The sequence below is a fragment of the Gymnoscopelus braueri genome, assembly GCF_963280865.1.
Source record: "Gymnoscopelus braueri genome assembly, chromosome: 23".
NCBI lineage: Eukaryota > Metazoa > Chordata > Actinopteri > Myctophiformes > Myctophidae > Gymnoscopelus > Gymnoscopelus braueri.
The window spans coordinates 42367951-42384865 of record NC_137625.1 but is presented as its reverse complement, the minus strand read 5'-3'; the positions used below and the strand labels follow the sequence as shown (position 1 = coordinate 42384865).

The 16915-nt window shown below is 42.1% G+C and overlaps 1 protein-coding gene across 2 annotated transcripts; it reads right to left on the bottom strand.

The window, feature by feature from the left end:
- Positions 1 to 7477: 7477 nt before the first annotated feature.
- On the bottom strand, positions 7478 to 14321 carry LOC308080112 (uncharacterized protein). Of its 2 annotated transcripts, none has more exons than XM_080421859.1 (9): positions 14174 to 14321; positions 12488 to 12541; positions 11211 to 11441; positions 10950 to 10988; positions 10561 to 10657; positions 9230 to 9354; positions 8575 to 8973; positions 8216 to 8375; positions 7478 to 7856 (listed from the first exon to the last, which is right to left on the bottom strand). In XM_080421859.1, exons 3-9 carry the CDS (start codon positions 11211 to 11213, stop codon positions 7684 to 7686), a joined length of 996 nt encoding a protein of 331 aa, XP_080277985.1. In that variant the 5' UTR covers positions 11214 to 11441; positions 12488 to 12541; positions 14174 to 14321; the 3' UTR covers positions 7478 to 7683. The 2 variants fall into 2 exon arrangements, with proteins under 2 accessions (XP_080277985.1, XP_080277984.1); XM_080421858.1 differs by having other exon boundaries at positions 11211 to 11240.
- Between the last annotated feature and the right edge of the window lie 2594 nt (positions 14322 to 16915).

Below are 16915 nucleotides of genomic sequence, written 5' to 3'. Positions count from 1 at the left end.
CCCAGAAGCAAAGATTTGAGTAAAAAATGTATATATTCAAAGATATGCACACATTTTCACGATTTTTTCCCCGTGAAAATCTGATCTATAAGCTCATAGTGCGGCACTCTGTGCCGTGCTTTGAGCTTGTATATCTACTATTTTTGAATAGCCAAAGAAATCTAAAATGACAGAGATGCTGAATGGGTTAACACAGAAAAGTGTAAATATGGACATAAGCGTCTGGGGAGTTAATGTAGGCTATCTCTGAAAGTTATGAATGCATACTCGGGATTTCACTGTGTGAAGTCTAGAATTAGATATATGAACTGTCTATGGTGTTGCATTGTGTGTGTTGTATTGTGCGGTGTGTAGGCTACTGGAGAGGCTTACATCTTGTTGCATCAGCTTTGTTATGGAGCGTAGGCATGTTTTTTGATGTGAACTGGTGTGCTGTAGTGATGAAATCTGACATATGACACAGCTGAGCTACTATCTCACATTATACAAGTGGTGGAAAAAGTACTACATTTCTTTACTTAAGTAAAAGTATCAATGCTGCAATGTAGAAACACTCTGCTACAAGTAAAAGTGCCGGTAATCAAAATGTACTTGAGTTATCCGACCCAAGTGAACCTGAAAGAATATACTGTACACTCACCGGCCACTTTATGAGGTACGCCTGTCCACTTGCACGTTAGCGTACATTTCTACTCAGCCAATTGCATGGCAGCAACTCAATGCATTTAAGTGACTTTGTGAACGTGGCATGGTTGTTGGTGCCAAATGGGCTGGTCTGAGTAATTCAAAAACTGCTGATCTACTGGGATTTTCATGCACCACCATATAGGGGCTTATAGTGAATGGTGCGAAAAAGAAAAAATCCAGCAAGTGGCAGTTCCGTGGGCAAAACATGCTTTGTTGATGCCTGAGGTCAGAGGAGAATGGCCATACCGGTAACTGGCAACTGGCAGCAGTGACTCAAATAACGGAGGTAGAAGATCATCTCTGACAGCTCAACACGTCAAACCTTGAGGCAGATGTGCTACAGCAGCAGAACACCACAACAAAGCCAGAGCCACTTCTGTCAGCTAAGGACCACCATTTTGGATGCTGTCAATGCACTGAATGGAACATTATCACGTTTAATCAGACTATTGATTGGTCTAAGTAGGTGAGATAGTGACCTAACCACGTTTAATCAGACTATTGATTGGTCTAATCAAGAGATACTGACCTACCGACGGGGCTCAGTAGGTGTTTTGTATAAAGTAAAGTTGTGGACCGCGTCGGAGGCGCGCCGTCTCAAGCGAACTTGAGCCACGAGAGGCACCACCGAGCGAGCTAAAGAGAACAAGTTTCCGCGCTGAACGTTGTGATGTTCGCTTGAGCCGACTCAGCGCCGTCCCAGTTACAGTATGTACCGATAGGCACAGAATCGTAAATCATGTTTTGGGAAGAGCGTTTGCCCCAACTTTCATCAACCCACAGAATAACGACAAAACACCTACTGAGCCCCGTCGGTTGGTTAGTCGGTATAGGTCACCAATCAATAGTCTGATTAAACGTGGGTAGGTCAGTATCTCACCTACTTAGACCAATCAATAGTCTGATTAAAGTGATAATGTCCCATTCAGTGCATTGACAGCATCCAAAGCCGGTGTAAGGACAGGAAACTGAGGCTACAATTTGCACAGGCTCACCAAAATTGGACGATAGAAGATTGGGAGAACGTTGCATGGTCTGACGAGTCTTGGTTTCTGCTGCGACATTCGGGGTCAGAATTTGGCGTTCTACAACATGACTACTTCCCCCCCCATGCTGAGGCTCTGTTTGAACTGCAGCAGATGCATGCCTAAATGCATGCCTAAATGCATTGAAGTTGCTGCCATGTAATTGGCTTATTAGAAATTGCGATAATGTACATTTGGACATAATAAAGTACATTTGACCAGCGTGGCTCAATGGAGCCGCCTAGGTGTGTGTGTGTGTGTGTGACACACACGTGCGTGCTTGTGTGCGTGCACAGCTCCTGTGGTCAGCTCTCCAGCGGTTTAGCTCCAGACTGATGGAGAAGTTGTTGTGACAGGGGAGGACACTCCACCTGTCTGTCTGTCTGTCTGTCTGTCTGTCTCTCTCTCTCTATTATCGTCGCTGTCGGGTGGAAACCTTGTATGTCCAAAACCATTACTTTTCAGGAAAATGGGAAATAGAACCTGTGTTCCATTGGAGTCAATGTATTTTTATAAAGCCCACAGACTGACGTATCCACTTTCAACCTGGTGACCCTTTTTGGACATGTAATTATAGGTGAAAATGCAACAAGATAATACAGCATTAATTTTTTAAATGACATATAGAGATACAAGCTAGGTTTCTGCCTGACAGTGACATTATTTGTTCCCTAATCTTGTCATTCACCCGCACGCACGCACGCACACACGCACGCACGCACGCACGCACGCACACACGCACGCACGCACGCACGCACGCACGCACGCACACACGCACAAACACACGCACACAGAATGCTGTAATAACGTAACAGTGGGAGAAGCATTTAATGCATTTTCCCCCCCCGAAAATGTAAGTACTGCTTCGTTGTACGATTGCGTCACTGAAAAGTAGCGAAAATAGCACACTGTGAGCTTGTAGATCGGCTATTTTTGAACAGTGAAAGTGGTTACGTCTGTCCGTGGGTTTCATAAATATTGAACCAATGAAAAGTAATAACAAGAGCTTGTGAGTAAATAATTACATTGTACCCTGTAGCGGTAATCTCCGTTACGTCACAGGACTTTGGGATGTGTTCAGGGGATACACTAAAACATGGTATGATATTGCACATGATAAATAAGTATGAGACAAGTAATTGATTATAATGATAATCTTTATTGAAAGTCTGTTTGGCATGTATGTGTGTTCCACTTCCAGACATTGGGGAAATGGGAAATTAGTTTGATAGTGCAACCCTGTGGTTGGTAGCACCTGAGGGTGGGGAGTATAAAAGGCTGCTCTCTGTGCCAGTCTGTAAGCAGGGCTGGTCAGAGTAACATGTGCCCAGAGGACATGATTGTGTTGTTATGATGTATAGCCTACTATGGACACTGTCATTTTTGGAATAAAGCAAGGCCCACCAGTGGGATTATGGCCCCTATTCTAGGTGAGATTTGAACAAACCACTAATTACGGATTTCGGACTAGGCAAGAGGCGTTTCCCCGCAAAATTCGGTATTCTGTGGCACCCCCCTCATCCGCCAAACACCTGAGCTACCCGTTACATTATGCATAGGTGTGGTTTGGGCGTTACAATGATAAAACCAATCACCGTGCCAGAAGCCATTGCCTTTAAGAGAAGACTGCGCTAGCCGTCATCCCCGATCCAATATATGCTCTATAGCCTCTCTCCCTGTCTGCACTGTTGCCTGGTCTGATTATTATAAGCCACATTGGGCTTGTTTTCCTTCTTTTATTTTATTTTATCCAAATACATTTTTATATTAATTTGTAGCCTATTGTGTTCACAATAAGCTTGTCATATTAGTCAGATCCCCAAGAGTATATGAAAGCCATTTAAAATAGTTATATATTCTTACACAGCTGATGCCAAATAATTAATCAACAGGGCAGCGCACCGCAAAAGTAGGTCAAATCAATCAGCTGTCTTGTCATGACGGCAGCAGCAGAGAGCTCCCTTTAAAGTTTAAACCATAACATGACATATAGAATGGATCTTCATACTATTGAGCTTTCTTCATGTCTTTTTCACCTCAAAGTAAATGTTGGATTATTTCTTCAAATGAGAGCACAGGCAGCGGGCAGTAGAAGGTAACATTGGATGTGATTTCTCCATCGCAAAAATGATTACGGTTATTCTATGAAACATATATTTCATAGAATAACCATAATCATTTTTAAAATGGTTATGGGGCAGTGTATATATTTATATAGCCCTATTTGCTCCAAGCTGTTTTTTAAATAAAATATAGACTGTTGGAATAGGGTAGAATGACTCCTGTTCTTAACGAATTACCAAGATTTAATGAGAAATAAGGCTTCTTTAGAAAAATGACTGACGGGCTGGGCTGGGCCTAATTTGTCAATTATTAGTCGAGCCGGGCTGAAATATTTAGGGGATATGAAAGCTCTAGTTAGTAGTTTGAAGTGCTCATGTGGCTAGTTGCTTCTTTTTGTTTTCATAGACCTGCGGTTGCTTATTTCTCGCCAAGGCTGGCAACACGGCTCATGGTCCAACGCACAAAGCCATTGTAGTGTCTGTGTGCACTTGGCGGGTGCTTTTAGAAACCGGCGGGTGGTATTAGATTCCACTATCCCCCCCCCAAAGCCGTACCCATGTGTGTCTGCAGAATGGCAATGTGGGGGAAATATAGCAACAACACGCCCACGGGCACACCTCCACGCGCAAATAACGGCGTCGGCATAATGGTGACGGGTAGAGCAGGTGCTAGAATAACCTATTGGGGCGGCGCAGCTCCATTATCGGTATTTAACGTGGTTTAGGGGGGGGGGAAGTGCTAGAGAATAGAGCCCTTAATGTATTTCCTGCCTCTGCGTCCTCACTTCTGGTCGTGACCGCTCGGTCAGTCCAACAGGTCCATTGGAACACAGGTTATTTTTGGGCGGTGAAACCGCCCCTATATGTGAGGTTTGGATATTTGCACAGCAAATCCTGCGCTGTGATTGGCCACCAGTATACCCCCCTAACCCTGCACCGTGATTGGCCAATCACAGTCTAATCAGGACTGTGATTGGCTACCCAGCCAACATGTCCATCTGGGCCCCAGGTGGGTTTTAACTGGGCAGATGGGCATGGGTTACATCTGGTTTTGCACATGGGTTCCACCAAGCACCCACTTGTGGTAGCCCATATGGGCTTAAGTGGGTTTCTAACTGGGTCTTAGGTGGGGTCCAAATGGGCAATTTTATGTCGGAACCATGTGGGCGCCACCTGTGTTTGCCTATATGGGCTTGAACTGGGACCTGAATGGGCCTTAAGTCGGTTCCAGCTGGGCAAAAGTGGGTTTCTGACTGGGTCTTAGGTGGGGTCCAAATGGGCAATTTGATGTCGGAACCATGTGGGCGCCACCTGTGTTTGCCTATATGGGCTTGAACTGGGACCTGAATGGGCCTTAAGTGGGTTCCAGCTGGGCAAATTACATGTGACCCATGTAGGCCACACTTGTGTTGGCCCATTTAGGGCTCCAACTGGTTTTGCACATGGGTTCCACCAAGCACCCACTTGTGTTAGCCCATATGGGCATAAGTGGGTTTCTGACTGGGTCTTAGGTGGGGTCCAAATGGGCAATTTGATTTTGGAACCATGTGGGCGCCACCTGTGTTTGCCTATATGGGCTTGAACTGGGACCTGAATGGGCCTTAAGTGGGTTCCAGCTGGGCAAATTACATGTGACCCATGTAGGCCACACTTGTGTTGGCCCATTTAGGGCTCCAACTGGTTTTGTACATGGGTTCCACCAAGCACCCACTTGTGTTAGCCCATGTGGGCTTAAGTGGGTTTCTGACTGGGTCTTAGGTGGGGTCCAAATGGGCAATTTGATGTCGGACCCATGTGGGCCTCACCTGTGTTAGCCCATATGGGCTTAAGTGGGTCCTGACTGGGTCTTAGGTGGGGTCCAAATGGCCAATTGTATGTCACACCCATCTAGGCCTCACCTGTGTTTGCCCATATGGGCTTGAAGTGGGATCTGAATGGGCCTTAGGTGGAGTCCAACTGGGCACGTTTGAGACCCATGTAGATCCCACTTCTAGCAGCCCAAGTGGGTAACATCCGGGCCCTTTGCCAACATGGGTTTCAAGTTGGTCCTGAAGGGATTTAAATAGGAGAATTAAACAGTATATTGACAAGAACCATGTTTAACTACTGCTAAGTTTTACCAGGGTGAAAAAACAATATCAGACAATATATCTTTTGACAATGTTTATTTCTTTTAACTTTCGGCCTCCTGGTTTTTAATAAACCAAATACAAATATAAAAAAAACAAATACAAAATGCTTTGGTAATTGTAAAATATAAAATTTATAAATGAAAATAAAGTGCAAAAGCTTTCAGAAATTGTGAAAAAAATAATAACAATAATAATTAAAACTAGAAAATGTGCTCCTCGGAGCACAAGTCTCCGCCAGCGGACCCGTGCTATTTTAATCAAATGAAATCACCTACCCTATCTTTAACCATAGTTCTCTAGGAATGTTCTAATTTCATAATATCATCATCATAATGCAAAAGGCGTTGGTTAAAATATTTTCTCTGTGTGATGTCTTTTTCTCTTTCTGTTTTTAAACCACCACGGCCATAAGGGTACTTTGATGGATTTGCCAATTCTTCAAACTTGTCGTCTAGATAGAATGCGCGTGGTTTTTGGTGTTCTGCAGGGGCGACTGAATATGTAGTGTCTTTCAGATTTACTGATGGCGTTCTCATCCTTAGAAGCGGTCAGTTGACACACCTATTTATAGAATTGTATTTTGTCATGCATCCCTCTAGCCAATCAAAGGCATTGGTGTCAACATATTAACACGTATTAAGACTTCGGCCTTGTTGTGGGATCAATTCAACTCTAGTCCTCTTCTGTGTTACTGTTGTAGATGAGTATGCTTTCTTAGCTTTGGCCTTCTGCGCCTTTGCTTGACCAATGTCAGGTGTTCTCAAAGGGACACACACACGCACGGACGGGTGATTTGGACTAGAAGATACTGTTCCAATCAAGACTGATTGATCCTGTCTTACCTCGCTTCAAAAACGTAAACGGCTTTTTGAAGTGACACACCTTTTTATTATAGGATTGTATTTCGTCATGCGTCCCTCTAGCCAATCAGAGACATTGAAGTCAACATATTGACACGTATTAAGAGTTCGGCTTTGTTGTGGGATCATTTCAACTCTAGTCCTCTTCTACGTTACAATTGTAGATGAGTATGCTTTCTTAGCTTTGGCCTTCTGCGCCTTTGCTTGACCAATGTTAGGTGTTCTCAGAGGGAAACACACACGCACAGACGGGTGACTTGGACTTACTGAAGGTACTGTTCCAATCAAGTCTGATTGATCCTGTTTTACCTCACTTCAAAAAGTATGGGCTTTTTGAAGTGACACACCTATTTATAGAATTTTATTTCGTCACGCGTCCCTCTAGCCAATCAGAGGCATTGGTGTCAACAAATTGACACGTGTCACGTGGAGCTTGCCCAATGTTAGCTTGGCTAACAATGTTTGCTCACACAAAGCGAAAACATATTCTCCACCTTCGGCGGAGACAAAAATATATATAAATGAAAATAAAGTGTAGACAGTATTATTGGGCCAATATATCTTCAACTCTCAAAACAATCCCTTTAACTCTCGTAAATTATCATTAAGATAGAACTCTTGTAAACAATCATTTGTAATGATGTAAAAATGACAAATAAAAGTGCAAACTCTAAAGTAACAACTTAAATGTTCTGGACACAAACTAATGAGGAACCCATATCTCTTAACTCAACTTCAACAAAAGGAGGGTTCTTCTCATGAGGTAGTTAATTATTCCAACAGAGGGCCATTTCAGCCAACAAATCCTGAATGATAAACACACCACAAACTCTGTGTGTGTGTGTGTGTGTGTGTGTGTGTGTGTGTGTGTGTGTGTGTGTGTGTGTGTGTGTGTGTGTGTGTGTGGGGGGGGGGCCTATTGGGCCTGTTCCTGATTTTCCTGTGTGTTCACTGTGTTTTCGAGGGATCTCCTAGCTCGTAGGGTCCGGTTTCCACCACGGTCTCGAGCTCCGGTGAACCATTTGGACACGGCCAACTCTGCATCCTTCTGGTTTATATGCTGCGTGACGGCGTTCTTCTTTATTGCCCCTAAAAATAAATGACAAGAAGCCAACTTAGTAATGCTGGCTTGATTTTTACATTATGAAACCTTATAAGACAGACTTTTCAAAAGTTTTATATCGCTGAGAAATGTGTATGCTTTTTAAAAACAACAGAGTCAAATCTGAGAACAGTTCAAGCTATTCACACGGCCAAGTGCTACAGGAAAAATGCAGGATTATGTATAGAACCTGAAAGCTAAGGTGGCTAAGATGTTCTGATGCATTATTGAGGATTCTTTGCTGAACAATGTCTTGAGCTATGGTGGCAATTTAGTTTTCATGTAGAACAACAAAGTTCAGGTGGCACCATCATATGTTATGGCAATAACACAAAATCTAATTTACCATATAGAACCTCAAAAAGTGCCAGTCCTCGGAACTCCTTCTTGCCACTGCGTCCGAAAAGGTTATACTCGAGTGCCAGCGTATTGGTCAGGAGGAACCCCATCATCCTCCTGACACAACGGTCCAGGGAAGTCCCCCCAATGTCTGCAACCACGGCAACCTGAGTATGATAAAAGTCACAGGAAGGAAATTCTGTATGAAGTGAACAGCTAAGATGTCAATGCCCGTTGTGTGCATGCACTCAAAGGGCAGGTTAACAGACTACCAATGTGATTAGAAAATACAAGCCCATTTTGAAGTGAATAAGCGATTTAGAAAATACAAGTACATTTTGAAGTGAATAAGAGATTTGAACTTACAACTGCAGACTTAAAGTCAGGGTCACCCAGCTTTAAGTTCATGGACTCGAGATCTGCCACCGTGTCCAGTGGGAACACAGCTCCTTCAGGCAGCTCCAGCGCTGGCAGAGATTGTTTCTCCTTCAGCAGCATGTTCAGCATCTGCCCATGGACCTTCTGAGTGCTCTTTACTTCCTCTAGGAGTCTCACGAGCTGGGTGAACATGTGTTCTCCCATGCCTGGTGCTCGTGGTGCTGGACTTGGGCTGCTCATCGGGGTTCCAGCTGTGGGTCGCCTTATTGGGGTTCCGGCTGTGGGTTGACTAGGGGTTCCAGTGGGGTGGCTCATTGGGGTTCTAGCTGTGGGTCGACTCATAGGGGTTCCAGTGCGGTGGCTTATCTGGGTCCCAGTGGGGCGGCTCTGTGTCACAGTTAATAATAATAAACTTTATTTGTAAAGCACCTTTCATGACATGAAATGCAGCTCAAGGTGCTTACAATTACAGTAAAGTAAAACTAATTTAACGATAAAGCAAAAAAAGGTAAGCAAAAGCATAAAACCACATTTAAAAATCAACCAAAAGTCAGAGTGAAGAAATAGGTCTTCAGCTGTGCTTTAAAGCTATTCACAGAGGCTGCCTGCCTTAGGTGTAATGGGAGTTTATTGGGGTGCTCACGTTTGTGGGTTCAGTGGGGCGGCTGATCAGGTTTGCAGTTGGGCGGGTTGCTCTTGGTCTTCCAACTGGGGTGTCCACATTCGGGATTCCAACGGGACTGGGGGTTCTTCTGGGACTCGGGGTTCCTAAACATAATGCAACATTTCAAGATGTTAAATTCTCTGTATATTTTATAAAAAATAACAAAATCTAATTCCATACTTTACATCAGGTCTTCAACAGGGGGTCCGGGACCCCTAGGGGGTCCTCAGAGTTACTACAGGGGGTCCGCCAAATCTTTGTGTGATTTTTACATTAACCACTTCACCCAAGCATCCCTATTCTGAGGAGAACTTTAGCCAAAAATAGCAAATCTACAAGCACACAACGCCGTTGTGCGCAAACATAAAAAAGTAACTTTAAGCAGTAGTTCTCAAAATGGAGTCCGGGGACCCCCATGGGTCCTTGAGGGGGTTCCAGAGCATTCCCAGCAAAATGTATAAAAAAAGTACAGGCAAGAGGGACAAATCAGTTTAACCATGCATACATCAACCATTTGAAAATTGCTGATCTACATGCTCACAACACGCCGCAAAGCAAGGCGTGGTGAGCTTGTAGATCGGTTATCTTCATTTCTTTTGTAACGATGAAATAGGGCATTCATTTACGAAAAAACAAAAAGTTTAATTATGGAGATACAAGGTTTCTGCCCGACGGCAACAATATCATGAATAACAGTGATCAAAGCTACAGAAACAACACATTAAATAATGAGTTGATATTTAATGTATACAATCATGCTGTTTGTTGTGCATGGTGAGGGCTTGCATGTCAAACAGCTCATATATGAGAAATATAGCATGACATGACATGGAGGAGCGAGCGAGCAGGAGTGTGAGGAATTGGAATGTGGTCGTCAGTCTAACCTGCTGGCTTCCTCCGGACTCGCATCTAATCTTCACCTCCTGGCTCGGAGGTGGGACTAATGCGTCTAATAATTATAATGGGTTAGATACAGGGGGAAATTCCAGGTTTCAGGGGTCCTTGAGGGGGTCCTCAGATAAATCCCCAGATAAATGAAGGCTAGTTAGGAACCAAATGGACCCTTATGTTGCTGTAACTCTCAGGGTTTATGGTGGTCCGTGGTCTAATGCAGGGGTTCTCAAAGTGGGGTCCGGGAGGGCCCTATATTCATCAGCTATTTAAAAAAAGAAAAACCTTGACATAACACCACAAATCTTGTATAGGGTCCTTGGCACAAAATCTTTTCAGATGGGGTTCCGTGGCCAAATACACACCTTGACAAGAAAACATTTTAGAACCATTGCCTAACAACAGCTATTTTTAGTTACCTCCTCTGTCGCCTTCGGGATGCATCATCACCATCAGTCGCCATGTCCGATGACGTCTCTCCCAGCTGGAGCTTCTCACGAGCCACTGCGTATGTCTCTTCAGGAAGAACACAAAAACAGGGGAAGGGGACATTAAAGCAATACAGCTTGTCATTTGTGGACTGGACATCTTCATCTCCAATTTACTTAGACAAAGAGAGAAGAATTACCCAAAAGAAAAACACACACACACACACACACACACACACACACACACAGTATTGCTTTATTTGAATCCACAAAATAATATTAACTTATAACAAAGTTAGCAGTTGTGCAATTAGCAAGTGTACCTAGCGCATGTCTGGTGGTAAAAAAAACTATATTCGAGAATTTGTTAGTTAACTCACCTTTATAGCCTTGGGGGTGGTAATGGTGATTGACAGCGTCTAAAAAAAAGGACAATCAAAACATTTAAAAAAAACTTGTATGGAATTTATCAAGACTGTGTATATGTTTCAATGTTTAGAGTAGCTAGAAGTTTAAATATATTTCAGTCTTTAATACGTTACAGTATGTCATGGCACAATAGCCAACTCTTAAGAGATGGCTAATAAAATAATCACAAATGTATGAAAAGGCTCTTGTTGACAGAGGGACAACGGACATACCATTCCTTGCTTGTCCAGCGTGGTTCCCTCCTGAAATGGATTGAAATAACCCTAATTAGTCACTGCAAAATACCAGTTCTCATGATATCATGCCAAAATTAACAGCAAAATAGTGAGACACTGAATAAGCTACTCATATATGCACTCAACTTTACATTTCCACCCATTTGACTAACATTTACAGTCAGTGTAAGGTCTCCAGTAAGGCAGGACTAGTAATTCAACCACCACCTATTGAAACAGACAGGAGACACAACTAGAAAAAGAGCTCCCCGGAGCACAGGTCTCCGCCAGGTCAGGTAGATTATTGTGGGCCAGCAATGTTCGGAATTCGCCAATCAGGATGGAATATGAAAAATCAGACAGAACCGTCTTGATCACTTGACTATAGAGATAATATGTACTGGAAGAAATTTGTAGGAGTAATATAAAAAAAGGGTTTGCAAAATTCGACCTCCTGGTGGCGCTATAATAGGGCAATGTTAAAAGGGTGGCATTTGTTCCTCAACGTAGCGCGAATGTGCGTGCAACGTTTCACCGCAATCGGACGCTGCGTGTATGAAGGCTTAATATCAAAATACTTGTTTTACATAAGTCGGCCTCCTGGTGGCGCTATAAAAGGCATATGTAAAAAATGCAGGGCAAAGGTTTTTCCTTGGCCTCTAGGGAGTGCGCATACAAAGTTGTACACAGATCGGTGCAATTATAGGCAAAAACAAGAATCGGCCCGATTATAGCGCCAACATGAGGCTAATTTGAAAAATTGCAAGTTTCATTTCTTCCTCGGCCTAGTGGGAATGTGTTTGCACAATTTCACGGAAATTGCACGCTCTGTTCATGATTTGAGGCATTTTGTTCAAAACGGAGCACGCCTGCATACTTTGGAAGCTAATTTTAGCCAATCAGGATGGAATATGAAAAATCTGAAAGGCCCGTTTTGTTTAATGACTATAGAGATACTCTGTACCGATTTTACGGTCAAAAAAATTGTTTAGCATGAATTGGCCTCCTGGTGGCGCTATAAAAGGCCCATGAGAAGAATCTGGGGCAGAGGTTCTGCTCCGGCATCCAGGGAGTGTGTGTGCACAGTTTCGCTGCGATCAAGGCAACGGTGCCGGAGATTAACTGTACACAGACCGAATGACACGGACGGAAGGACGGACGGACAGACAGGGTGCAAAACATACTCTCTTGTCATGCCTTTCGGCCTGGGGAGACAACAAGGGTGGCTGAGAGCATCACATAGCTATATCTAGCCTATTATTAAGTCTACTTACCATGATTACAGTGGTCAGTTGACTCCAACACTGCCAAGCAGCTTCCACAAAAGCCTAAAATGTGAGAACACAAAACATGAACTATGAATGCTCTAACACAGACAAAGCACATTAAAAAAAAAAATCACCAAAAAATATCACTTACCCTACCTTTATAAAGAAAAAAGTGTGTGTGTGTGGGGGGGGGGGGACAGATAAATCATGGTAGGTTTTTCTCTAGTAAAAGCTTCACTGTGCCTTAATTAAAATTTCCTTTGGCAAAAGGATTACCCAAAGTATATAAAGCAGTTTCCATTAACTAACCTTGGCAGTGGTGTAAAGTAACTAAGTACATTTACTCAAGTGCTGTACTTAAGTACAATTTTGAGGTACTTTCACTTCACAGAAATACTTCCAATTTTAAGTACTTTTACTTCTACTCAACTACATCTCAGAGGCAAATATTGTACTTTTACCCCACTACAATTGTTTGAAAAGAAAAAAAAACTTTGTAGATTTTGATTAGTATTACAAAACATACATTAGCCACTTCAGCCATTTGAAATAAGCAGATCTACAAGCTCACAGTGCATTGCAAAACATTGTGAGCTTGTAGATCTGCTATTTTCAAAAGTTTTTTCTGCATTTCAAAACTTGAAATTAGACATTCTGCATAATGAGTACTTTTACTTTTGATACTTTAAGTACATTTTGATAACAAAAACTAGCATTCTAGCTAACATTATGCATTGCTTTCCCCCCCCCCCATAACCACTAGCATTCCTATGAGGGAAACATCCGCCCAATTCTCCCAAAATAGCAGATATACAAGCCAAAATAAATAAAGTACATTTTTAATTCCGGACTTTTACTTGTAACAGAGTATTTCTACATTGCAGTATTGATACTTTTACTTAAGTAGACGAAGTGAGTACTTTCTTTCTTTTTTTTTAACACTGAACCTTGGATAGGCTGGCTTGGTGCTCCTCAAATGCAATCTAAAGCCAGCCTGGTATATCCGGTAAATTTTCACATGCACACACATGCAAACATGATGTCGTTTCCGTATCCGCTCTAGACCGGAACTGTTACCTACTAAGTGAATTGATACCAGACCAGTCCAGTTAGCCAATTAGCTCCGTTCATTTTTTTTCTTTTAGTTCACCATTATAAATTAACGAACTGCTTCAAAGTGGTGCTGGTTACAACTATGCTTATGCAATTATTAAAAACGCTAAAAATCTATAATTTTATACACACAGATAAACTAATGAGAATGCATTTTAATCACGAAACTTGTCAAAATGGCGGGCAACGTGAACTAGCATGCTAGCTAATATTATGCATCGCTCTCCGGACTAAGTTGCCACGGCAATATAATATATAATAATAATAATAATAATAATTATAATAAGTTTAATCAAACGATGACAGCCAGATGATGGTATCTGAACGGGATAATACATACTATTCTCCATACTAGGACTCACTTACCAGTTAGCTATCATGCTAATAATGACTACCAAGCATAGACTGTGCAACCAAGCTAGGCTAACAAGCCACAATGAACCTCCAGTCCACACATAATTCACAAAACATTTAGTCAAAGGATGACAGCCAGATGATGGTATCTGAACGGCATAATAAATGGTGGTACAAACTATATTACTGGCCCCAAAAAATGGAGGGAAAACAGCTTGTTGTTACTTAAATACATACATATCTCTCAGTTCACTGCTCCAACACTCCGTCTCCTTGGAGTGTATCCAATCCGAGAAATAGATCGGGAGATTCTGGAACTACTTCTTTTAATGTCCAACAACCTTTTATTGATTTTATTTTGGTTTGTTTCATCTAAAAATCTCCTTCTAACGAAGGGTTGGCGTACGGTATATCCACCGGGCGGTTTGAGAATTCAAACGGGAATGACTGACGTGACGTCAGTTCCTGTAGTTGCCAGTGTTTCCATATTTTGCGAAAGAAATAAGCAGACAGGTCTATGAAAACAAGCCGAAAACTGTGTATTGGCATAAGGTCATGTGGTGACTAAAGGCCACATGGCCTATATATACATATATAGAATTAAGGGATCAAAGCTTTCCCTTTATTTTAATTTTTTTGTATATTGAAAATAGCCGATCTACAAGCTCACAACGCGTCTTCAAACAAGCCGCTTATAATAAGCAGACATGGCAACACTGCCGTGGGCTTACGATGCACGGCTGCAATGCATTCAGGGACTTGAAGTTGACTTTAAAAGTGTTAATGATACACACTGTTTTTAGCCAAACGCGGTAATGTCCGCTCTGCATTAGTTATCGACGCAAGTCGCGTTATTACTCTCGTAATTTTCATGTATTGTACATCCCAAAATAAAATGTATTAACCATGTTATGGTGCTGTAATGACTTTATATTTGCGCAACATAATACTGTGTCTTTTTTCAAAGGGCTTCCGCATTTTCTTCTTCGTTGGTGTAAACAATGACACGGTTGCCAGATTCTTGAGAGAGAAATAAGCAACCAGTTCAATGAAAACAAGCCCAAAGATTTAAGCGACTATTAGGCTATATGAGCACTTTAAACCTATATGCATCGGCTATTTGAAAATAGACGATTTGGAAATAGCCGATCTACAAGCTCGCAACAAAATAGTAATAACAAATAAAAAGCAGCTACCAATATTTGCAAGCAACTTTACAGAAAACGAGGTCGCTTATAATTAGTATACATGGCAACACTAGTTAGAAACAGATCTGCTATGAAAATAGCAGATCTACAAGCTCACAACGCGTCGCCGCATTGTGAGCTATTTTGTATTTTGATTGAATACTTTATTTAGAAAAGACATTAATGAAACCAAATGGACCCATTTGGGTATTTTTTTTCATGTAAGCCAGTAGTGAAAAAAACAATTATTTTTCTTCAACCCAACTTTTTGTTACTACTAGGAACCAACAATCTGATACAGTACCAAACTGACACAGAGGCAGTTATACTTATTATAGGCAGGAAAATTATTAAAGTTTTTTTAAGGTTTATATTATGTGTAATAAACCTTGTCTCAGGTATGAGAAATGTAAAGAGCCCGCCCACAGAATATTTCTACTGTAAGCATTAATAACGGAGGCAGAACTTCCAATGGACATTAACAGGATACTTTATTTATTTAACTATACTAAAGCAGAAAACACTAATAAAAGACGAGAGGTAACCATAGGCAAATCGTATTACAATTCATTGAATGATCAGTTATAAACTATAGTCCTAATTAAAACAGCTCGAGCATGAATTCATGAACACCTAGAATATAATCAAACACATTTACTAGAAACTCTAAAACTACTACTTAACTTTCCAAGGATAGGAAACCCCCCAAGGGGTCTGGGCTTTGGCGCTGGGTCAGCAGACTTTGAATGACAGTTTTGTGTGAGTTGCCCCAGCCAGCACGCCCACGTGGGACCCATATGGTTTCAATGCGGGCTACTTGGGTACCAAGTGGGAATGGGCTTGAACTGGGCAAATTATGAGGGTCCCACATGGTCTGCATATGGGCTAACTGGGCACAGGCTTGAACTGGGCAAGCCCATGCCGGGCCCACATGGTCTGCATATGGGCTAACTGGGAGTGGGATGGAAGTGGGCAAGCCCATGTGGTTCCCACGTGGTCTGCATGTGGGCTAACTGGCATGGGTTGGAAGTGGGCAAGCTCTAGCCTCTATGTAGATGAGACGTAAACTTAATCTGTCTGTGTGTGTGTGTGTGTGTGTGTGTGTGTGTGCGTGTGTGCGTGCGTAGGTTTGCTGTGTTCAGCGCATAGATATCGATTCACATAGAACTGTTCTGACTGCTGCTGCTCATTCCAACTGCAGAGCTTCACTTTCTATGCTTATAATGTCTATGCTGACTGAGCTACGCTTCCACGCTCGACGGGATCATCGATGTACAAGCCCACAAGCGTTGTGGAGACGAGTTGTTGTGCGTTTGTAGATCGGCGATTTTTGACGCGCGATACCGTCGTGCGTCGAAGTATAAACCAAGCTCATTGAGCCATGAAAAGCATCACAACTCATTGAGTTCTCAACGGATTTACACACGGTTTGGTTTGTATGATACAGGATTATTCTGGCTGTAAACATAATATAGCATAGCCTAACTTATAAAACAAAAAAACTTTTTGTCTGTTAGTTATTGCAGTGAAAGGATATGAATCATATAATACAGCAGTATTTTATTATTAGTCAAAAAGGTACAAAAAGGTGTGCTTGCACATATTTTCACAAATTGGTACCACCTGTGACCATATATATTTTTTTTTGTATTACTATGTCATAGCTTATATTTTGGTATGATAAATATGCCAATATAGTAGCACAAACCTACCCCCATGCCCACTTAGCCCATATATAGCCCTTATGGAACCCACTTTTGTGATACCAGTCCTAACCCAT